General features: G+C 43.8%; 1 protein-coding gene across 4 annotated transcripts in view; it reads right to left on the bottom strand.

Moving 5' to 3' along the window:
* The window catches only part of LOC110508814 (multiple C2 and transmembrane domain-containing protein 2), a 117,669-nt gene that overhangs the window by 19,507 nt on the left and 71,980 nt on the right, over window positions 1-26,182 (bottom strand). For all 4 annotated transcript variants that reach the window (XM_090222070.1, XM_090222072.1, XM_090222071.1 and 1 more), the window contains 7 exons: window positions 23,184-23,348; window positions 22,569-22,699; window positions 20,116-20,302; window positions 12,199-12,292; window positions 11,951-12,053; window positions 9,141-9,243; window positions 1,441-1,542 (listed from right to left, as the gene is read on the bottom strand). In XM_090222070.1, coding sequence (XP_090078196.1) covers window positions 1,441-1,542; window positions 9,141-9,243; window positions 11,951-12,053; window positions 12,199-12,292; window positions 20,116-20,302; window positions 22,569-22,699; window positions 23,184-23,348 — 885 coding nt within the window. The remainder of the gene's footprint in view (window positions 1-1,440; window positions 1,543-9,140; window positions 9,244-11,950; window positions 12,054-12,198; window positions 12,293-20,115; window positions 20,303-22,568; window positions 22,700-23,183; window positions 23,349-26,182) is intronic.

Below are 26,182 nucleotides of genomic sequence, written 5' to 3'. Positions count from 1 at the left end.
TCCTGTTTAAATAGAGAGAGATGGAGGAAGACACAGGTTGTTCCTGTTTAAATAGAGAGAGATGGAGGAAGACACAGGTTGTTCCTGTTTAAATAGAGAGAGATGGAGGAAGACACAGGTTGTTCCTGTTTAAATAGAGAGAGATGAGGAAGACACAGGTTGTTCCTGTTTAAATAGAGAGAGATGAGGAAGACACAGGTTGTTCCTGTTTAAATAGAGAGAGATATGAGGAAGACACAGGTTGTTCCTGTTTAAATAGAGAGAGATATGAGGAAGACACAGGTTGTTCCTGTTTAAATAGAGAGAGATGAGGAAGACACAGGTTGTTCCTGTTTAAATAGAGAGAGATGGAGGAAGACACAGGTTGTTCCTGTTTAAATGGAGAGAGATGAGGAAGACACAGGTTGTTCCTGTTTAAATAGAGAGAGATGGAGGAAGACACAGGTTGTTCCTGTTTAAATAGAGAGAGATGGAGGAAGACACAGGTTGTTCCTGTTTAAATAGAGAGAGATGGAGGAAGACACAGGTTGTTCCCGCACACACACCCTACAGTACAGTATCTGACAGGACCGGTCCATCGGTCCAGATGACCCTACAGTACAGTATCTGTCAGGACCGGTCCATCGGTCCAGATGACCCTACAGTACAGTCTCTGTCAGGACCGGTCCATCGGTCCAGATGACCCTACAGTACAGTATCTGTCAGGACCGGTCCATCGGTCCAGATGACCCTACAGTACAGTATCTGTCAGGACCGGTCCATCGGTCCAGATGACCCTACAGTACAGTCTCTGTCAGGACCGGTCCATCGGTCCAGATGACCCTACAGTACAGTATCTGTCAGGACCGGTCCATCGGTCCAGATGACCCTACAGTACAGTCTCTGTCAGGACCGGTCCATCGGTCTAGATGACCCTACAGTACAGTCTCTGTCAGGACCGGTCCATTGGTCCAGATGACCCTACAGTACAGTCTCTGTCAGGACCGGTCCATCGGTCCAGATGACCCTACAGTACAGTCTCTGTCAGGACCGGTCCATCGGTCCAGATGACCCTACAGTACAGTATCTGACAGGACCGGTCCATCGGTCCAGATGATCCTACAGTACAGTATCTGTCAGGACCGGTCCATCGGTCCAGATGACCCTACAGTACATTATCTGACAGGACCGGTCCATCGGTCCAGATGACCCTACAGTATAGTATCGGACGGGATCGGTCCATATGACCCTACAGTACATTATCTGACAGGACCGGTCCATCGGTCCAGATGACCCTACAGTACAGTATCTGACAGGACCGGTCCATCGGTCCAGATGACCCTACAGTACAGTATCTGACAGGACCGGTCCAGATGACCCTACAGAACAGCCCCCTATACCCTATGGGCCCTGGCCAACAGAATAGACTGGAGGGGCATCAGACAGTGTGATTGGACTCACTGGGTTGAAGACGAGCTCCAGCTCTAGGGAGATGCTTCCTTTAGACAGACACCCCAGATCCTCTTTCTTCAGGGGACAGCAGATCGGTTGACCATTGTGGATCTGGAGGGGACAGAGAGTGTAATGTAATGTACAGGTAATATACAGAGTCCAACACTAAGCTGGAACAGTGGATTACTGGAAAACCGAGGGTGAAGACATGACTGGACTGTAAGGCCCTCTTTTTTATTTGATTTATTTCACCTTTATTTAACCAGGTAGGCAAGTTGAGAACAAGTTCTCATTTACAATTGCGACCTGGCCAAGATAAAGCAAAGCAGTTCGACACATACAACGACACAGAGTTACACATGGAGTAAAACAAACATACAGTCAATAATACAGTATAAACAAGTCTATATATACGATGTGAGCAAATGAGGTGAGAAGGGACGTAAAGGCAAAAAAAAGGCCATGGTGGCAAAGTAAATACAATATAGCAAGTAAAACACAGGAATGGTAGATTTGCAATGGAAGAATGTGCAAAGTAGAAATAAAAATAATGTTTGATATGGGTCTGGAAGGAGAGTTTACAGTCTAACCAGACACCTAAGTATTTGTAGTTGTCCACGTATTCTAAGTCAGAGCCGTCCAGAGTAGTGATGTTGGACAGGCGGGTAGGTGCAGGTAGAGATCGGTTGAAGAGCATGCATTTAGTTTTACTTGTATTTAAGAGCAATTGGAGGCCACGGAAGGAGAGTTGTATGGCATTGAAGCTTGCCTGGAGGGTTGTTAACACAGTGTCCAAAGAAGGGCCAGAAGTATACAGAATGGTGTCGTCTGCGTAGAGGTGGATCAGAGACTCAACAGCAGCAAGAGCGACCTCATTGATGTATACAGAGAAGAGAGTCGGTCCAAGAATTTAACCCTGTGGCACCCCCATAGAGACTGCCAGAGGTCCGGACAGCAGACCCTCCGATTTGACACACTGAACTCTATCAGAGAAGTAGTTGGTGAACCAGGCGAGGCAATCATTTGAGAAACCAAGGCTGTCGAGTCTGCCGATGAGGATGTGGTGATTGACAGAGTCGAAAGCCTTGGCCAGATCAATGAATACGGCTGCACAGTAATGTTTCTTATCGATGGCGGTTAAGATATCGTTTAGGACCTTGAGCGTGGCTGAGGTGCACCCATGACCAGCTCTGAAACCAGATTGCATAGCAGAGAAGGTATGGTGAGATTCGAAATGGTCAGTAATCTGTTTGTTGACTTGGCTTTCGAAGACCTTAGAAAGGCATGGTAGGATAGATATAGGTCTGTAGCAGTTTGGGTCAAGAGTGTCCCCCCCTTTGAAGAGGGGGATGACCGCAGCTGCTTTCCAATCTTTGGGAATCTCAGACGACACGAAAGAGAGGTTGAACAGGCTAGTAATAGGGGTGGCAACAATTTCGGCAGATCATTTCCAGATTGTCTAGCCCGGCTGATTTGTAGGGGTCCAGATTTTTCAGCTCTTTCAGAACATCAGCTGAATGGATTTGGGAGAAGGAGAAATGGGGAAGGCTTGGGCGAGTTGCTGTGGGGGGTGCAGTGGTATCAGTGGTGACAGTGTTTCCTATCTTCAGTGCAGTGGGCAGCTGGGAGGAGGTGTTCTTATTCTCCATGGACTTTACAGTGTCCCAGAACTTTTTTGAGTTAGTGTTGCAGGAAGCAAATTTCTGCTTGAAAAAGCTAGCCTTGGCTTTTCTAACTGCCTGTGTATAATGGTTTCTAGCTTCCCTGAACAGCTGCATATCACGGGGGCTGTTCGATGCTAATGCAGAACGCCATAGGATGTTTTTGTGTTGGTTAAGGGCAGTCAGGTCTGGGGAGAACCAAGGGCTATATCTGTTCCTGGTTCTAAATTTCTTGAATGGGGCATGTTTATTTAAGATGGTTAGGAAGGCATTTTTTTTTTATATCCAGGCATCCTCTACTGACGGGATGAGATCAATATCCTTCCAAGATACCCCGGTCAGGTCGATTAGAAAGGCCTGCTCGCTGAAGTGTTTCAGGGAGCGTTTTACAGTGATGAATGAGTGGAGGTCGTTTGACCGCTGACCCATTACGGATGCAGGCAATGAGGCAGTGATCGCTGAGATCTTGATTGAAGACAGCAAGAGGTGTATTTAGAGGGCAAGTTGGTTAGGATGATATCTATGAGGGTGCCCGTGTTTAAGGCTTTAGGGAGGTACCTGGTAGGTTCATTGATCATTTGTGTGAGATTGAGGGCATCAAGTTTAGATTGTAGGATGGCTGGGGTGTTAGGCATGTTCCAGTTTAGGTCGCCTAGCAGCACGAGCTCTGAAGATAGATGGGGGGCAATCAGTTCACATATGGTGTCCAGAGCACAGCTGGGGGCAGAGGGTGGTCTATAGCAGGCGGCAACGGTGAGAGACTTGTTTTTCGAGAGGTGGATTTTTAAAAGTAGAAGTTCAAATTGTTTGGGTACAGACCTGGATAGTAGGACATAACTCTGCAGGCTATCTTTGCAGTAGATCGCAACACCGCCCCCTTTGGCAGTTCTAGCTTGTCTGAACATTTTGTAGTTTGGAATTAAAATTTCTGAATTTTTGGTGGTCTTCCTAAGCCAGGATTCAGACACAGCTAGAACATCCGGGTTGGCAGAGTGTGCTAAAGCAGTGAATATAACAAACTTAGGGAGGAGGCTTCTAATGTTAACATGCATGAAACCAAGGCTATTACGGTTACAGAAGTCGTCAAAAGAGAGCGCCTGGGGAATAGGAGTGGAGCTAGGCACTGCAGGACCTGGATTCACCTCTACATCGCCAGAGGAACATAGGAGGAGTAGAATAAGGGTGCGACTAAAAGCAATAAGAATTGGTCGTCTGGAACGTCTGGAACAGAGAGTAAAAGGAGGTTTCTGGGGGCGATAAAATAGCATCAAGGTATAATGTACAGACAAAGGTATGGTAGGATGTGAATACAGTGGAGGTAAACCTAGGTATTGAGTGATGAAGTGAGAGATATTGTCTCTAGAAACATAATTGAAACCAGGAGATGTCATTGCATGTGTGGGTGGTGGAACTAATAGGTTGGATAAGGTATAGTGAGCAGGACTAGAGGCTCTACAGTGAAATAAGCCAATAAACACTAACCAGAACAGCAATGGACAAGGCATATTGACATTAAGGAGAAGCATGCTTAGTCGAGTGATCAAAAGGGTCCAGTGAGTGGAGAGGTTGGTTGGGGGTCATGGCGATTTAGACAGCTAGCCAGGCCATCGGTAGCAAGCCAGCATAGGATGGAGGTCTGTTATTAGCCAACTCTTGCGTTCCGTCAGTAGATTAGTGGGGTTCCGTGTGGTAGAGGGGATTAATCCAAATCACACAACAACAACAAAAATAAAAACAATAGATATAGTTATAGAGGCCCAAGAAGAAAACATAATAATAATACAAATAAATAAATAAATTGTCCGATTGTCTATTCAGATAGCAGCCGATAAGACAGCTAACGGTTAGCAGGCCGCAGATGGGCGTTCAGGTAACGTCGTGACAGAGGAGCCAGCCGGATAACTCCTTTGGGTAGATAACGTCGGCAGTCCAGTTGTGAAGGCCCGGTGGGGCTCCGCGTAGGCAGTAAAATGGGTCCGGATAGGTGACTGCAGCCCAGGAGTGATTGATGGAACTCAGGAGTGATTGACGGAGCTGGCTAGCTCCGGAATAATTGATGTTTGCTCCGGAATCGACGAAAGCCGATAGTCACACGGATAGCAGCTAGCTAGCTGTGAGATCCAGGTATGAATGTCCTGAGTTAGCGGTTGAAATCCATGGACATGGAGAGAAAAATTGGTCCGGTATGTTCCGTTCCGAGCCGCGCTGCGCCGTACAAAACTGACGATAGATTTTCGAGCTAAAGGATAGCTGATGACCACAAACCGTGGTTAGCTGAATACTAACGATTTGCCAGTAAAGAAGCTAACTAGCTTCTGAACTAGCTTCTGAACTAGCTTCAGATTAGCTTCTGGATTAGCTTCTGGCTAGCTCCTGGCTAGCTTCTCGCTAGTTTCTGGCTAGCTTCTTGGAGTTTCTGGCTAGCTTCTTGGAGGATTACAGATTTGAGGTAAATACTACTTTTTTATAAATATAAATTGGTGAGGCGGGTTGCAGGAGAGTGTTTTGAAGATGAGTTGATGGAAAATTAAAAAAATGTATGTGAAAAAAGTTGTAAATATATATATATATACGGGACACGACAAGATGAGGACAAAATACGTCTGAACTGCTATGCCATCTTGAAAAAATAAATAAATAAATAAAATAAAACTTGACTTGGACTCCCAGAGACTGGACTGTAAGGCCCTCTTGACTTGAACTCACAGAGACTGGAGTGTAAGGCCCTCTTGACTTTAACTCACAGAGACTGGACTGTAAGGCCCTCTTGACATGGACTCCCAGAGACTGGACTGTAAGGCCCTCTTGACTTGGACTCCCAGAGACTGGACTGTAAGGCCCTCTTGACTTGGACTCCCAGAGACTGGACTGTAAGGCCCTCTTGACTTGAACTCACAGAGACTTGACTGTAAGGCCCTCTTGACTTGGACTCCCAGAGACTGGACTGTAAGGCCCTGTTGACTTGGACTCCCAGAGAGTGGACTGTAAGGCCCTTTTGACTTGGACTCACAGAGACTGGAGGACTGGACTGTAGGCCCTCTTGACCTGAACTCACAGAGACTGGACTGTAAGGCCCTCTTGACTTGAACTCACAGAGACTGGACTGTAAGGCCCTCTTGACTTGGACTCCCAGAGACTGGACTGTAAGGCCCTGTTGACTTGAACTCCCAGAGAGTGGACTGTAAGGCCCTTTTGACTTGGACTCACAGAGACTGGAGGAATGGTCACTATGTTACTCACAGAGACTGGAGGAGTGGTCACTATGTTACTCCCAGAGACTGGACTGTAGGCCCTCTTGACCTGAACTCACAGAGACTGGACTGTAAGGCCCTCTTGACTTGAACTCACAGAGACTGGACTGTAAGGCCCTCTTGACTTGAACTCATAGAGACTGGACTGTAAGGCCCTCTTGAATTGAACTCACAGAGACTGGACTGTATAAGGCCCTCTTGACTTGGACTCCCAGAGACTGGACTGTAAGGCCCTCTTGACTTGGACTCCCAGAGACTGGACTGTAAGGCCCTGTTGACTTGAACTCACAGAGACTGGACTGTATAAGGCCCTCTTGACTTGGACTCCCAGAGACTGGACTGTAAGGCCCTCTTGACTTGAACTCCCAGAGACTGGACTGTAAGGCCCTCTTGACTTGAACTCCCAGAGACTGGACTGTAAGGCCCTCTTGACTTGAACTCACAGAGACTGGACTGTAAGGCCCTCTTGACTTGGACTCCCAGAGACTGGACTGTAAGGCCCTGTTGACTTGAACTCACAGAGACTGGACTGTAAGGCCCTCTTGACTTGAACTCACAGAGACTGGACTGTATAAGGCCCTCTTGACTTGGACTCCCAGAGACTGGACTGTAAGGCCCTGTTGACTTGGACTCCCAGAGACTGGACTGTAAGGCCCTGTTGACTTGGACTCCCAGAGACTGGACTGTAAGGCCCTGTTGACTTGGACTCCCAGAGACTGGACTGTAAGGCCCTCTTGACTTGGACTCCCAGAGACTGGACTGTAAGGCCCTCTTGACTTGAACTCACAGAGACTGGACTGTATAAGGCCCTGTTGACTTGGACTCCCAGAGACTGGACTGTAAGGCCCTGTTGACTTGGACTCCCAGAGACTGGACTGTAAGGCCCTGTTGACTTGGACTCCCAGAGACTGGACTGTATAAGGCCCTCTTGACTTGGACTCCCAGAGACTGGACTGTAAGGCCCTGTTGACTTGGACTCCCAGAGACTGGACTGTAAGGCCCTGTTGACTTGGACTCCCAGAGACTGGACTGTAAGGCCCTCTTGACTTGAACTCCCATTCATCTAATGACAATACATATCGGTGTAATATGTCAGAGGATTTACACTGCTCACAGAGAGTAGAGGAGTGGTCACTCTGCTACTCACAGAGAGTAGAGGAGTGGTCACTCTGCTACTCACAGAGACTGGAGGAATGGTCACTATGGTACTCACAGAGACTGGAGGAATGGTCACTATGGTACTCACAGAGACTGGAGGAATGGTCACTATGGTACTCACAGAGACTGGAGGAATGGTCACTATGCTACTCACAGAGACTGGAGGAATGGTCACTATGCTACTCACAGAAACTGGAGGAATGGTCACTATGGTACTCACAGAGACTGGAGGAAAGGTCACTATGGTACTCACAGAGACTGGAGGAATGGTCACTATGCTACTCACAGAGACTGGAAGAATGGTCACTATGGTACTCACAGAGACTGGAGGAATGGTCACTATGGTACTCACAGAGAGTAGAGGAGTGGTCACTATGTTACTCTCAGAGAGTAGAGGAGTGGTCACTATGGTACTCACAGAGAGTAGAGGAGTGGTCACTATGGTACTCACAGAGAGTAGAGGAATGGTTACTATGTTACTCACAGAGAGTAGAGGAGTGGTCACTATGGTACTCACAGAGACTGGAGGAATGGTCACTATGTTACTCACAGAAACTGGAGGAATGGTCACTATGTTACTCACAGAGACTGGAGGAATGGTCACTATGTTACTCACAGAGAGTAGAGGAGTGGTCACTATGGTACTCACAGAGACTGGAGGAATGGTCACTATGTTACTCACAGAGAGTAGAGGAGTGGTCAATCTGCTACTCACAGAGAGTAGAGGAGTGGTCACTATGTTAGTCACAGAGAGTAGAGGAGTGGTCACTATGTTACTCACAGAGAGTAGAGGAGTGGTCACTATGTTACTCACAGAGACTGGAGGAGTGGTCACTATGTTACTCACAGAGAGTAGAGGAGTGGCCACTATGTTACTCACAGAGAGTAGAGGAGTGGTCACTATGTTACTCCCAAAGACTGGAGGAATGGTCACTATGCTACTCACAGAGAGTAGAGGAGTGGTCACTATGTTACTCCCAGAGACTGGAGGAATGGTCACTATGCTACTCACAGAGAGTAGAGGAATGGTCACTATGGTACTCACAGAGAGTAGAGGAGTGGTCACTATGCTACTCACAGAGACTGGAGGAATGGTCACTATGTTACTCACAGAGAGTAGAGGAGTGGTCACTATGTTACTCACAGAGAGTAGAGGAATGGTCACTATGTTACTCACAGAGAGTAGAGGAATGGTCACTATGCTACTCACAGAAAGTAGAGGAATGGCCACTATGTTACTTACAGAAAGCAGAGGAATGGCCACTTTGCTACTCACAGAAAGCAGAGGAATGGCCACTATGCTACTTACAGAAAGCAGAGGAAAGGCCACTTTATAATTTAAAGAAAGCAGAGGAAAGGCCACTTTGCTACTCACAGAAAGCAGAGGAATGGCCACGTTGCTACTTACAGAAAGCAGAGGAATGGCCACGTTGCTACTCACAGAAAGCAGAGGAATGGCCACGTTGCTACTCACAGAAAGCAGAGGAATGGCCACGTTGCTACTTACAGAAAGCAGAGGAATGGCCACGTTGCTCCTTACAGAAAGCAGAGGAATGGCCACGTTGCTACTTACAGAAAGCAGAGGAATGACCACGTTGCTACTCACAGAAAGCAGAGGAATGGCCACGTTGCTACTTACAGAAAGCAGAGGAATGGCCACTTTGCCCAGGAAGTCAGGTGCTTTGTCTCCATCCTCATCAAAGATGGTCAGCTCCAGAATATCATGGATGTCTTTTACTGGGCTGGACAACACACACACATGGATATAAATACAGCAGAAACAACCACTGAAATATTAACCTGGGATTAGATGGGTGGTTTATATGGCAATTGACCATCGACTGGAATATTAACCTGGGATTAGATGTGTGGTTTATATGGCAACTGACCATCGACTGGCATATTAACCTGGGATTAGATGTGTGGTTTATATGGCAACTGACCATCGACTGGCATATTAACCTGGGATTAGATGTGTGGTTTACATGGCAATTGACCATCGACTGGAATATTAACCTGGGATTAGATGTGTGGTTTATATGGCAACTGACCATAGACTAGAATATTAACCTGGGATTAGATGTGTGGTTTATATGGTAACGGACCATCGACTGGAATATTAACCTGGGATTAGATGTGTGGTTTATATGGCAACTGACCATCGACTGGAATATTAACCTGGGATTAGATGTGTGGTTTATATGGCGACTGACCATCGACTGGAATATTAACCTGGGATTAGATGTGTGGTTTATATGGTAACTGACCATCGACTAGAATATTAACCTGGGATTAGATGTGTAGTTTATATGGCAATTGACCATCGACTGGAATATTAACCTGGGATTAGATGTGTGGTTTATATGGTAACTGACCATCGACTAGAATATTAACCTGGGATTAGATGTGTAGTTTATATGGCAATTGACCATCGACTGGAATATTAACCTGGGATTAGATGTGTGGTTTATATGGCAACTGACCATCGACTAGAATATTAACCTGGAATTAGATGTGTGGTTTATATGGTAACTGACCATCGACTAGAATATTAACCTGGGATTAGATGTGTGGTTTATATGGCAACTGACCATCGACTGGAATATTAACCTGGGATTAGATGTGGGGTTTATATGGCAACTGACCATCGACTGGAATATTAACCTGGGATTAGATGTGTGGTTTATTTGGTAACTGACCATCGACTAGAATTTTAACTTGGGATTAGATGTGTGGTTTATATGGTAACTGACCATCGACTAGAATATTAACCTGGGATTAGATGTGTGGTTTATATGGCAATTGACCATCGACTGGAATATTAACCTGGGATTAGATGTGTGGTTTATATGGCAACTGACCATCGACTAGAATATTAACCTGGGATTAGATGTGGGGTTTATATGGCAACTGACCATCGACTGGAATATTAACCTGGGATTAGATGTGGGGTTTATATGGCAACTGACCATTGACTGATATAGTAACCTGGGATTAGATGTGTGGTTTATATGGCAATTGACGATCGACTGGAATATTAACCTGGGATTAGATGTGTGGTTTATATGGCAACTGACCATCGACTGGAATATTAACCTGGGATTAGATGTGGGGTTTATATGGCAACTGACCATTGACTGATATAGTAACCTGGGATTAGATGTGTGGTTTATATGGCAATTGACCATCGACTGGAATATTAACCTGGGATTAGATGTGTGGTTTATATGGCAACTGACCATCGACTGGAATATTAACCTGGGATTAGATGTGGGGTTTATATGGCAACTGACCATCGACTGGAATATTAACCTGGGATTAGATGTGTGGTTTATATGGCAACTGACCATTGACTGATATAGTAACCTGGGATTAGATGTGTGGTTTATATGGCAATTGACGATCGACTGGAATATTAACCTGGGATTAGATGTGTGGTTTATATGGCAACTGACCATCGACTGGAATATTAACCTGGGATTAGATGTGGGGTTTATATGGCAACTGACCATTGACTGATATAGTAACCTGGGATTAGATGTGTGGTTTATATGGCAATTGACCATCGACTGGAATATTAACCTGGGATTAGATGTGTGGTTTATATGGCAACTGACCATCGACTGGAATATTAACCTGGGATTAGATGTGGGGTTTATATGGCAACTGACCATTGACTGATATAGTAACCTGGGATTAGATGTGTGGTTTATATGGCAATTGACCATCGACTGGAATATTAACCTGGGATTAGATGTGTGGTTTATATGGCAACTGACCATCGACTGGAATATTAACCTGGGATTAGATGTGTGGTTTATATGGCAACTGACCATCGACTGGAATATTAACCTGGGATTAGATGTGTGGTTTATATGGCAACTGACCATCGACTGGAATATTAACCTGGGATTAGATGTGTGGTTTATATGGCAACTGACCATCGACTGGAATATTAACCTGGGATTAGATGTGGGGTTTATATGGCAACTGACCATCGACTGGAATATTAACCTGGGATTAGATGTGTGGTTTATATGGCAACTGACCATTGACTGATATAGTAACCTGGGATTAGATGTGTGGTTTATATGGCAATTGACCATCGACTGGAATATTAACCAGGGATTAGATGTGTGGTTTATATGGCAACTGACCATCGACTGGAATATTAACCTGGGATTAGATGTGTGGTTTATATGGCAACTGACCATCGACTGGAATATTAACCTGGGATTAGATGTGTAGTTTATATGGCAACTGACCATCAACTGGAATATTAACCTGGGATTAGATGTGTGGTTTATATGGCAACTGACCATCGACTGGTGTGAGAAATATTGGAATACAATAGAACATCTTTAAAATGAAAGATGTGTAACACCACGTTAAACCCCATGTTTAAAGGATAACTAAGATTGTAACAAGCAGAGCTGGTGTGTGACTGACAAGGTGAAGACTTTGTTCCAGTTGGGGTTGAGGGTTTTATAGATGGTGTGAGTCTGCAGTCTGTCGTTCCCCAACTCCAAAACACAGAACGGATCACTCTTCCCTGCAACAGACACCCACCCAACCACACACACAAACAGAGTTAGTGTCTATATACAGTAGCTTTTGTGGTAAAATATAGTGCAACACTAAAGGATATATCTAGTTCTACAGTGAAATGAAGAAGTTCAGAGTGAAGTGCTTCATACCATTTAAATCAGCTGCCAACAGATCAGTAGCCTTGATAATCTTAACTTGAAGGAAACCAACATCCCGGAGGTTCCTGAAGGAACTTTTGAAACTCTGAGAGGGGAACAACATCAGAAATAGAGTCTGTTAACTAACAGGACTGGCCCTGTAAAACAACATATTACAGACAGGACTGACCCTGTAAAACAACACATTACAGACAGGACTGACCCTGTAAAACAACATTACAGACAGGACTGACCCTGTGAAACAACACATTACAGACAGGACTGACCCTGTAAAACAACACATTACAGACAGGACTGACCCTGTAAAACAACACATTACAGACAGGACTGACCCTGTAAAACAACACATTACAGACAGGACTGACCCTGTAAAACAACACATTACAGACAGGACTGACCCTGTAAAACAACACATTACAGACAGGACTGACCCTGTAAAACAACACATTACAGACAGGACTGACCCTGTAAAACAACACATTACAGACAGGACTGACCCTGTAAAACAACATTACAGACAGGACTGACCCTGTGAAACAACACATTACAGACAGGACTGACCTTGTAAAACAACACATTACAGACAGGACTGACCCTGTAAAACAACACATTACAGACAGGACTGACCCTGTAAAACAACATTACAGACAGGACTGACCCTGTAAAACAACACATTACAGACAGGACTGACCCTGTAAAACAACATTACAGACAGGACTGACCCTGTAAAACAACACATTACAGACAGGACTGACCCTGTAAAACAACATTACAGACAGGACTGACCCTGTAAAACAACATTACAGACAGGACTGACCCTGTGAAACAACACATTACAGACAGGACTGACCCTGTAAAACAACACATTACAGACAGGACTGACCCTGTAAAACAACACATTACAGACAGGACTGACCCTGTAAAACAACACATTACAGACAGGACTGACCCTGTAAAACAACACATTACAGACAGGACTGACCCTGTAAAACAACACATTACAGACAGGACTGACCCTGTAAAACAACATTACAGACAGGACTGACCCTGTAAAACAACACATTACAGACAGGACTGACCCTGTAAAACAACATTACAGACAGGACTGACCCTGTGAAACAACACATTACAGACAGGACTGACCTTGTAAAACAACGCATTACAGACAGGACTGACCCTGTAAAACAACACATTACAGACAGAACTGACCCTGTAAAACAACATTACAGACAGGACTGACCCTGTAAAACAACACATTACAGACAGGACTGACCCTGTAAAACAACATTACAGACAGGACTGACCCTGTAAAACAACACATTACAGACAGGACTGACCCTGTAAAACAACACATTACAGACAGGACTGACCCTGTAAAACAACACATTACAGACAGGACTGGCCCTGTAAAACAACATTACAGACAGGACTGACCCTGTAAAACAACACATTACAGACAGGACTGACCTTGTAAAACAACACATTACAGACAGAACTGACCCTGTAAAACAACATTACAGACAGGACTGACCCTGTAAAACAACACATTACAGACAGGACTGACCCTGTAAAACAACACATTACAGACAGGACTGACCCTGTAAAACAACATTACAGACAGGACTGACCTTGTAAAACAACATTACAGACAGGACTGACCCTGTAAAACAACACATTACAGACAGGACTGACCCTGTAAAACAACACATTACAGACAGGACTGACCCTGTAAAACAACACATTACAGACAGGACTGACCCTGTAAAACAAAACATTACAGACAGGACTGACGCTGTAAAACAACACATTACAGACAGGACTGACACTGTAAAACAACACATTACAGACAGGACTGACCCTGTAAAACAACATTACAGACAGGACTGACCCTGTAAAACAACACAATACAGACAGGACTGACACTGTAAAACAACACATTACAGACAGGACTAACCCTGTAAAACAACACATTACAGACAGGACTGACGCTGTAAAACAACACATTACAGACAGGACTGACCCTGTAAAACAACACATTACAGACAGGACTGGCCCTGTAAAACAACATTGCAGACAGGACTGACCCTGTAAAACAACACATTACAGACAGGACTGACCCTGTAAAACAACACATCACAGACAGGACTGACCCTGTAAAACAACACATTACAGACAGGACTGACCCTGTAAAACAACACATTACAGACAGGACTGGCCCTGTAAAACAACATTACAGACAGGACTGACCCTGTAAAACAACACATTACAGACAGGACTGACCCTGTAAAACAACACATTACAGACAGGACTGACCCTGTAAAACAACACATTACAGACAGGACTGACCCTGTGAAACAACACATTACAGACAGGACTGACCCTGTAAAACAACACATTACAGACAGGACTGACCCTGTAAAACAACACATTACAGACAGGACTGACCCTGTAAAACAACACATTACAGACAGGACTGACCCTGTAAAACAACATTACAGACAGGACTGACCCTGTAAAACAACACATTACAGACGGGACTGACCCTGTAAAACAACATTACAGACAGGACTGGCCCTGTAAAACAACATTACAGACAGGACTGACCCTGTAAAACAACATTACAGACAGGACTGACCCTGTAAAACAACACATTACAGACAGGACTGACCCTGTAAAACAACACATTACAGACAGGACTGACCCTGTAAAAAAACACATTACAGACAGGACTGACCCTGTAAAACAACACATTACAGACAGGACTGACCCTGTAAAACAACACATTACAGACAGGACTGGCCCTGTAAAACAACATTACAGACAGAACTGACCCTGTAAAACAACATTACAGACAGGACTGACCCTGTAAAACAACACATTACAGACAGGACTGACCCTGTAAAACAACATTACAGACAGGACTGACCCTGTGAAACAACACATTACAGACAGGACTGACCTTGTAAAACAACACATTACAGACAGGACTGTCCCTGTAAAACAACACATTACAGACAGGACTGACCCTGTAAAACAACATTACAGACAGGACTGACCCTGTAAAACAACACATTACAGACAGGACTGACCCTGTAAAACAACATTACAGACAGGACTGACCCTGTAAAACAACACATTACAGACAGGACTGACCCTGTAAAACAACATTACAGACAGGACTGACCCTGTAAAACAACATTACAGACAGGACTGACCCTGTGAAACAACACATTACAGACAGGACTGACCCTGTAAAACAACACATTACAGACAGGACTGACCCTGTAAAACAACACATTACAGACAGGACTGACCCTGTAAAACAACACATTACAGACAGGACTGACCCTGTAAAACAACACATTACAGACAGGACTGACCCTGTAAAACAACACATTACAGACAGGACTGACCCTGTAAAACAACCCATTACAGACAGGACTGACCCTGTAAAACAACACATTACAGACAGGACTGACCCTGTAAAACAACATTACAGACAGGACTGACCCTGTGAAACAACACATTACAGACAGGACTGACCTTGTAAAACAACGCATTACAGACAGGACTGACCCTGTAAAACAACACATTACAGACAGAACTGACCCTGTAAAACAACATTACAGACAGGACTGACCCTGTAAAACAACACATTACAGACAGGACTGACCCTGTAAAACAACATTACAGACAGGACTGACCCTGTAAAACAACACATTACAGACAGGACTGACCCTGTAAAACAACACATTACAGACAGGACTGACCCTGTAAAACAACACATTACAGACAGGACTGGCCCTGTAAAACAACATTACAGACAGGACTGACCCTGTAAAACAACACATTACAGACAGGACTGACCCTGTAAAACAACACATTACAGACAGAACTGACCCTGTAAAACAACATTACAGACAGGACTGACCCTGTAAAACAACACATTACAGACAGGACTGACCCTGTAAAACAACACATTACAGACAGGACTGACCCTGTAAAACAACACATTACAGACAGGACTGACCCTGTAAAACAACATTACAGACAGGACTGACCCTGTGAAACAACACATTACAGACAGGACTGACCTTGTAAAACAACACATTACAGACAGGACTGACCCTGTAAAACAACACATTACAGACAGGACTGACCCTGTAAAACAACATTACAGACAGGACTGACCCTGTAAAACAACACATTACAGACAGGACTGACCCTGTAAAACAACATTACAGACAGGATTGACCCTGTAAAACAACACATTACAGACAGGACTGACCCTGTAAAACAACATTACAGACAGGACTGACCCTGTAAAACAACATTACAGACAGGACTGACCCTGTGAAACAACACATTACAGACAGGACTGACCCTGTAAAACAACACATTACAGACAGGACTGACCCTGTAAAACAACACATTACAGACAGGACTGACCCTGTAAAACAACACATTACAGACAGGACTGACCCTGTAAAACAACACATTACAGACAGGACTGACCCTGTAAAACAACACATTACAGACAGGACTGACCCTGTAAAACAACACATTACAGACAGGACTGACCCTGTAAAACAACCCATTACAGACAGGACTGACCCTGTAAAACAACACATTACAGACAGGACTGACCCTGTAAAACAACATTACAGACAGGACTGACCCTGTGAAACAACACATTACAGACAGGACTGACCTTGTAAAACAACGCATTACAGACAGGACTGACCCTGTAAAACAACACATTACAGACAGAACTGACCCTGTAAAACAACATTACAGACAGGACTGACCCTGTAAAACAACACATTACAGACAGGACTGACCCTGTAAAACAACATTACAGACAGGACTGACCCTGTAAAACAACACATTACAGACAGGACTGACCCTGTAAAACAACATTACAGACAGGACTGACCCTGTAAAACAACACATTACAGACAGGACTGACCCTGTAAAACAACACATTACAGACAGGACTGGCCCTGTAAAACAACATTACAGACAGGACTGACCCTGTAAAACAACACATTACAGACAGGACTGACCCTGTAAAACAACACATTACAGACAGAACTGACCCTGTAAAACAACATTACAGACAGGACTGACCCTGTAAAACAACACATTACAGACAGGACTGACCCTGTAAAACAACACATTACAGACAGGACTGACCCTGTAAAACAACATTACAGACAGGACTGACCTTGTAAAACAACATTACAGACAGGACTGACCCTGTAAAACAACACATTACAGACAGGACTGACCCTGTAAAACAACACATTACAGACAGGACTGACCCTGTAAAACAACACATTACAGACAGGACTGACCCTGTAAAACAAAACATTACAGACAGGACTGACGCTGTAAAACAACACATTACAGACAGGACTGACACTGTAAAACAACACATTACAGACAGGACTGACCCTGTAAAACAACATTACAGACAGGACTGACCCTGTAAAACAACACATTACAGACAGGACTGACACTGTAAAACAACACATTACAGACAGGACTAACCCTGTAAAACAACACATTACAGACAGGACTTACGCTGTAAAACAACACATTACAGACAGGACTGACCCTGTAAAACAACACATTACAGACAGGACTGGCCCTGTAAAACAACATTGCAGACAGGACTGACCCTGTAAAACAACACATTACAGACAGGACTGACCCTGTAAAACAACACATTACAGACAGGACTGACCCTGTAAAACAACACATTACAGACAGGACTGACCCTGTAAAACAACACATTACAGACAGGACTGGCCCTGTAAAACAACATTACAGACAGGACTGACCCTGTAAAACAACACATTACAGACAGGACTGACCCTGTAAAACAACACATTACAGACAGGACTGACCCTGTAAAACAACACATTACAGACAGGATTGACCCTGTGAAACAACACATTACAGACAGGACTGACCCTGTAAAACAACACATTACAGACAGGACTGACCCTGTAAAACAACACATTACAGACAGGACTGACCCTGTAAAACAACATTACAGACAGGACTGACCCTGTAAAACAACACATTACAGACAGGACTGACCCTGTAAAACAACACATTACAGACAGGACTGACCCTGTAAAACAACATTACAGACAGGACTGGCCCTGTAAAACAACATTACAGACAGGACTGACCCTGTAAAACAACATTACAGACAGGACTGACCCTGTAAAACAACACATTACAGACAGGACTGACCCTGTAAAACAACACATTACAGACAGGACTGACCCTGTAAAACAACACATTACAGACAGGACTGACCCTGTAAAACAACACATTACAGACAGGACTGACCCTGTAAAACAACACATTACAGACAGGACTGGCCCTGTAAAACAACATTACAGACAGAACTGACCCTGTAAAACAACACATTACAGACAGGACTGGCCCTGTAAAACAACATTACAGACAGGACTGACCCTGTAAAACAACACATTACAGACAGGACTGACCCTGTAAAACAACACATTACAGACAGGACTGACCCTGTAAAACAACACATTACAGACAGGACTGACCCTGTAAAACAACACATTACAGACAGGACTGACCCTGTAAAACAACACATTACAGACAGGACTGACCCTGTAAAACAACATTACAGACAGGACTGACCCTGTAAAACAACATTACAGACAGGACTGACCCTGTAAAACAACACATTACAGACAGGACTGACCCTGTAAAACAACACATTACAGACAGGACTGACCCTGTAAAACAACATTACAGACAGGACTGACCCTGTAAAACAACATTACAGACAGGACTGACCCTGTAAAACAACACATTACAGACAGGACTGGCCCTGTAAAACAACACATTACAGACAGGACTGACCCTGTGAAACAACACATTACAGACAGGACTGACCCTGTAAAACAACACATTACAGACAGGACTGACCCTGTAAAACAACACATTACAGACAGGACTGACCCTGTAAAACAACATTACAGACAGGACTGACCCTGTAAAACAACACATTACAGACAGGACTGACCCTGTAAAACAACATTACAGACAGGACTGGCCCTGTAAAACAACATTACAGACAGGACTGACCCTGTAAAACAACATTACAGACAGGACTGACCCTGTAAAACAACACATTACAGACAGGACTGACCCTGTAAAACAACACATTACAGACAGGACTGACCCTGTAAAACAACACATTACAGACAGGACTGACCCTGTAAAACAACACATTACAGACAGGACTGACCCTGTAAAACAACACATTACAGACAGGACTGGCCCTGTAAAACAACATTACAGACAGAACTGACCCTGTAAAACAACACATTACAGACAGGACTGGCCCTGTAAAACAACATTACAGACAGGACTGACCCTGTAAAACAACACATTACAGACAGGACTGACCCTGTAAAACAACACATTACAGACAGGACTGACCCTGTAAAACAACACATTACAGACAGGACTGACCCTGTAAAACAACATTACAGACAGGACTGACCCTGTAAAACAACATTACAGACAGGACTGACCCTGTAAAACAACACATTACAGACAGGACTGACCCTGTAAAACAACACATTACAGACAGGACTGACCCTGTAAAACAACATTACAGACAGGACTGACCCTGTAAAACAACATTACAGACAGGACTGACCCTGTAAAACAACACATTACAGACAGGACTGGCCCTGTAAAACAACACATTACAGACAGAACTGACCCTGTAAAACAACACATTACAGACAGTAATATCACTTGGAGGGCTGCTCCAGTGGTGACTCAGTAAAACAACACTACTGACGTCTCTATAACAGAGGAGGTATATTATATGACAGTACTGACGTATTTCTCCAAAGTTTTCTCTCTCTCCTGAGGCTCCTCGAGGGGCGGGGCACACATGTCGGAGATGGAGACGCCACTACACGTGCTCAGAGTGATCAGGAAGACCACACGACCTTTTCCCTCTTTCAGAACCCGCGTGAACAGCTGAGACTGGTTGGGTAGAACACTGGACAGGTCCACCTCACACCTGATACACACAGAGACAGAACACAGAGACGATACACACAGAGACAGGACACAGAGAGACAGGACACAGAGACAGAACACACAGAGACAGGACACACAGAGACAGGACACACAGAGACAGGACAAACAGCGACAGGACAAACAGCGACAGGACACACAGAGACACACAGAGACAGGACACACAGAGACACACAGAGACAAGACACACAGTGACACACAGAGACAGGACACACAGAGACACACAGAGACAGGACACAGAGACAGAACACACAGACAGGACACACAGAGACAGGACACAGAGAGACACACAGAGACAGGACACACAGAGACAGGACACAGAGACAGAACACACAGAGACAGGACACACAGAGACACACAGAGACAGGACACACAGAGACAGGACACACAGAGACACACAGAGACAGGACACACAGAAACAGGACACACATAGACAGGACACACATAGACAGGACACACAGAGAGAGGACACACAGAGACACACAGAGACAGGACACAGAGACACACAGTGACAGGACACAGAGACACACAGAGACAGGACACAGAGAGACAGAACACACAGAGACAGAACATACAGAGACAGAACACACAGAGACAGAACACACAGAGACAGAACACACAGAGACAGAACACACAGAGACAGAACACACACATCAACAATATGAGGCCGTATGGTTTGGTTCAAACAAGGAGGAAAGGTTTGTCTTATGCATTTGCAAGGAAAATACACTATAAAGTTGAGGGCTGAAAAACAGACAAATCAGTGGTATCATTCATTTGACATCACAATGATTCTACAGAGATCCAGAATGAGCCATGTTGTAACTAAAGGGATCCAGAATGACCATGCTGTACCTAAAGGGATCCTAAATGACCCAAGTTGTAACTAAAGGGATCCAGAATGACCCATGTTCTAACTAAAGGGATCCAGAATGACCATGTTTTAACTAAAGGGATCCAGAATGAACATGTTGTAACCACAGAGATCCAGAATAACCATGTTGTAACTAAAGGGATCCAGAATGAACATGTTGTAACTACAGAGATCCAGAATGACCATGTTGTAACTACAGAGATCCAGAATGACCATGTTGTAACTAAAGGGATCCAGAATGACCCATGTTGTAACTAAAGGGATCCAGAATAACCATGTTGTAACTACAGAGATCCAGAATGACCATGTTGTAACTAAAGGGATCCAGAATGACCATGTTGTAACTACAGAGATCCAGAATAACCATGTTGTAACTAAAGGGATCCAGAATGACCATGTTGTAACTACAGAGATCCAGAATGACCATGTTGTAACTAAAGGGATCCAGAATGACCATGTTGTAACTAAAGGGATCCAGAATGACCATGTTGTAACTAAAGGTATCCAGGATGACCCATGTTGTAACTAAAGGTATCCAGAATTACCATGTTGTAATTAAAGGGATCCAGAATGACCATGTTGTAACTAAAGGTATCCAGGATGACCCATGTTGTAACTAAAGGTATCCAGAATTACCATGTTGTAACTAAAGGGATCCAGAATGACCCATGTTGTAACTAAAGGGATCCAGAATAACCATGTTGTAACTACAGAGATCCAGAATGACCATGTTGTAACTAAAGGGATCCAGAATGACCATGTTGTAACTACAGAGATCCAGAATGACCATGTTGTAACTACAGAGATCCAGAATAACCATGTTGTAACTACAGAGATCCAGAATGACCATGTTGTAACTAAAGGGATCCAGAATGACCATGTTGTAACTAAAGGTATCCAGAATGACCATGTTGTAACTAAAGGGATCCAGAATGACCCATGTTGTAACTAAAGGGATCCAGAATGACCATGTTGTAACTACAGAGATCCAGAATGACCATGTTGTAACTACAGAGATCCAGAATGACCATGTTGTAACTAAAGGGATCCAGAATAACCATGTTGTAACTACAGAGATCCAGAATGACCATGTTGTAACTAAAGGTATCCAGGATGACCCATGTTGTAACTAAAGGTATCCAGAATTACCATGTTGTAACTAAAGGGATCCAGAATGACCATGTTGTAACTACAGAGATCCAGAATAACCATGTTGTAACTAAAGGGATCCAGAATGACCCATGTTGTAACTAAAGGGATCCAGAATGACCATGTTGTAACTACAGAGATCCAGAATAACCATGTTGTAACTAAAGGGATCCAGAATGACCATGTTGTAACTACAGAGATCCAGAATGACCATGTTATAACTCACATGCCGTAACACTCCTCATATTTGCGTCCCTCTTTGTTCCAGACCTCTATCTCCAGGACCCCAGGACCCTCCGGGAACCGGTTGAAGTCAAACCTCTCCCTCCACTGGGGGTTGGCCTTCTTGGGCTGGTTCTGAAGACAGGAGGGGAGAGAGGACTTAGAGGTGGAGGGAGAGTGTGTGTGTGTGTATGAGGGTGTGTGTGTGTGTATGAGTGTGCATGTGTATGAGTGTGTATGAGTGTGTGTGTGTGTGTTTGTTTATGAGTGTGTGTGTGTTTATGTGTGTGTGTAGAGAGAGAGAGAGAGAGAGAGAGAGAGAGAGAGAGAGAGAGAGAGAGAGAGAGAGAGAGTGAGTGTGTGTGTGTGTGTGTGAGTGTGTGTGTCCATATGTGTGCGTGTGTGTGTGTGTGTGTGTGTGTGTGTGTGTGTGTGTGTGTGTGTGTGTGTGTGTGTGTGTATGAGTGTGTGTGTGTGTATGAGTGTGTGTGTGTGTGTCCATATGTGTGTGTCCATATGTGTGTCCATATGTGTGTCCGTGTGTGTGTGTGTGTCCATATGTGTGTGTGTGTGTGTGTGTGTGTATGAGTGTGTGTGTCCATATGTGTGCAACTCCTACCCTGCTCTTGTATCTCTGCTCCCCCAGTCTGAATCGAACAAACAGCTCTCCAGGTCCGTCCTCTGGCAGGTCCTGTCCCTCCACCAGGGTCACCCCCACTACACCTGACCACAGCTGAGACTTCCTCAGAGACTCTGATAGACGACCACTCTGGGCCAGCGGAGACTGGAGGGAGGAGGAGGAGAGGACAGTCAGTTCTATTGATAACCTGTTCAAATACCATGTTATATACCCACTACTGTTATCATGCTACGCTATCACTATACACTGTGTTATAACAGATAAACACCAGGTAAATGGATTTCAAATGAGCCATGCTATATCACCATTATAAACACAGATCAACACCATGTAAATGGATTTCAAATGAGCCATGCTATATCACCATTATAAACACAGATAAAAACCAGGTAAATGGATTTCAAATGAGCCATGCTATATCACCATTATAAACACAGATAAACACCAGGTAAATGGATTTCAAATGAGCCATGCTATATCACCATTATAAACACAGATCAACACCATGTAAATGGATTTCAAATGAGCCATGCTATATCACCATTATAAACACAGATAAAAACCAGGTAAATGGATTTCAAATGAGCCATGCTATATCACCATTATAAACACAGATAAACACCAGGTAAATGGATTTCAAATGAGCCATGCTATATCACCATTATAAACACAGATAAACACCAGGTAAATGGATTTCAAATGAGCCATGCTATATCACCATTATAAACACAGATAAACACCAGGTAAATGGATTTCAAATGAGCCATGCTATATCACCATTATAAACACAGATAAACACCAGGTAAATGGATTTCAAATGAGCCATGCTATATCACCATTATAAACACAGATAAACACCAGGTAAATGGATTTCAAATGAGCCATGCTATATCACCATTATAAACACAGATAAACACCAGGTAAATGGATTTCAAATGAGCCATGCTATATCACCATTATAAACACAGATAAACACCAGGTAAATGGATTTCAAATGAGCCATGCTATATCACCATTATAAACACAGATAAACACCAGGTAAATGGATTTCAAATGAGCCATGCTATATCACCATTATAAACACAGATAAACACCAGGTAAATGGATTTCAAATGAGCCATGCTATATCACCATTATAAACACAGATAAACACCAGGTAAATGGATTTCAAATGAGCCATGCTATATCACCATTATAAACACAGATAAACACCAGGTAAATGGATTTCAAATGAGCCATGCTATATCACCATTATAAACACAGATAAACACCAGGTAAATGGATTTCAAATGAGCCGAACACTGGAAAACAATATTTCTGAATACTATTTGTATTATCTTGACACTTACTACAACAATATGTCCAGGCATATTGGTCCCCTTTAATAAGACTAACAGCAGCCAGTGAAGGACTTCCATCAATCAGACAAACAGAAGACTAGTGTTCTGACTTCAGCAACCAAAATAGCACCCTATTCCCTACGCAGTGTACAGTATATTCCCCTTAGTGCTCTGGTCTAAAGTAGTGCATTATATGTAGGGAATAGGGTCCCATAGGGCTCTGGTCTAAAGTAGTGCACTATATAGGGAATAGGGTGCCATAGGGCTCTGGTCTAAAGTAGTGCATTATATGTAGGGAATAGGGTGCCATAGGGCTCTGGTCTAAAGTAGTGCATTATATGTAGGGAATAGGGTCCCATAGGGCTCTGGTCTAAAGTAGTGCATTATATGTAGGGAATAGGGTCCCATAGGGCTCTGGTCTAAAGTAGTGCACTATATAGGGAATAGGGTGCCATAGGGCTCTGGTCTAAAGTAGTGCACTATATAGGGAATAGGGTGCCATAGTGCTCTGGTCTAAAGTAGTACACTATATAGGGAATAGGGAGCCATTCGGGGCGCACCCTAAGACTCATCTGCTCTAAGATAATTAGGTGAGCTTACATCAAGAGAAAACTGACAGAGAAATACATTAAGCTCCTATTCAGTTCACTAGATTAAGCTGTGACACAAATGGCACCCTATTCTCGTGTAGTGCACTACTTTAGACCAGGTACCATAGGGAAAAGGGTGCCATTATGGACGAGGACCCTGTCTCAGAGCAATCATCTTCCGGCTGTACCGGAGCTTAATAAAAACGGATGTTTAAAACTGTTTCATACTGTATGCAAACAGCGGAGGACGACACACTGCAAAGACATAGAACCAACCTGCTACACTTTAACATCATCAAATCAAACACATCATTTATTTAACAGAGATTATTAGTAGGGATGTGGCAGTAACTCATTCTAAAACAATGAACGGGTTCTTGGTGGTATACTGCCCTCTAGTGGAGAAACACCAATGTCCAGCTTCATGGGACTGATTCGGTTCATACAAATGAATTGTTTCAATGAAAAGCTGTCAGTTTTGGATCCTGATTAAATAGTGGTGTCAGCACACTAGAGTGGATCCTGATTAAATAGGGGTGTCAGTATACTAGAGTGGATCTTATGTGATTAAATAGGGGTGTCAGTATACTAGAGTGGATCCTGATTAAATAGGGGTGTCAGTATACTAGAGTGGATCCTGATTAAATAGTGGTGTCAGCACACTAGAGTGGATCCTGATTAAATAGTGGTGTCAGTACACTAGAGTGGATCCTGATTAAATAGTGGTGTCAGCACACTAGAGTGGATCCTGATTAAATAGTGGTGTCAGCACACTAGAGTGGATCCTGATTAAATAGTGGTGTCAGCACACTAGAGTGGATCCTAAGTGATTAAATAGTGGTGTCAGTACACTAGAGTGGATCCTGATTAAATAGTGGTGTCAGTACACTAGAGTGGATCCTGATTAAATAGTGGTGTCAGCACACTAGAGTGGATCCTGATTAAATAGTGGTGTCAGTCCACTAGAGTGGATCCTAAGTGATTAAATAGTGGTGTCAGCACACTAGAGTGGATCCTGATTAAATAGTGGTGTCAGTACACTAGAGTG

This window comes from Oncorhynchus mykiss, chromosome 26, assembly GCF_057628025.1.
Source record: "Oncorhynchus mykiss isolate SJ-2025 chromosome 26, ASM5762802v1, whole genome shotgun sequence".
Lineage (NCBI taxonomy): Eukaryota > Metazoa > Chordata > Actinopteri > Salmoniformes > Salmonidae > Oncorhynchus > Oncorhynchus mykiss.
This window is presented reverse-complemented; position numbering and strand designations above follow the sequence as displayed.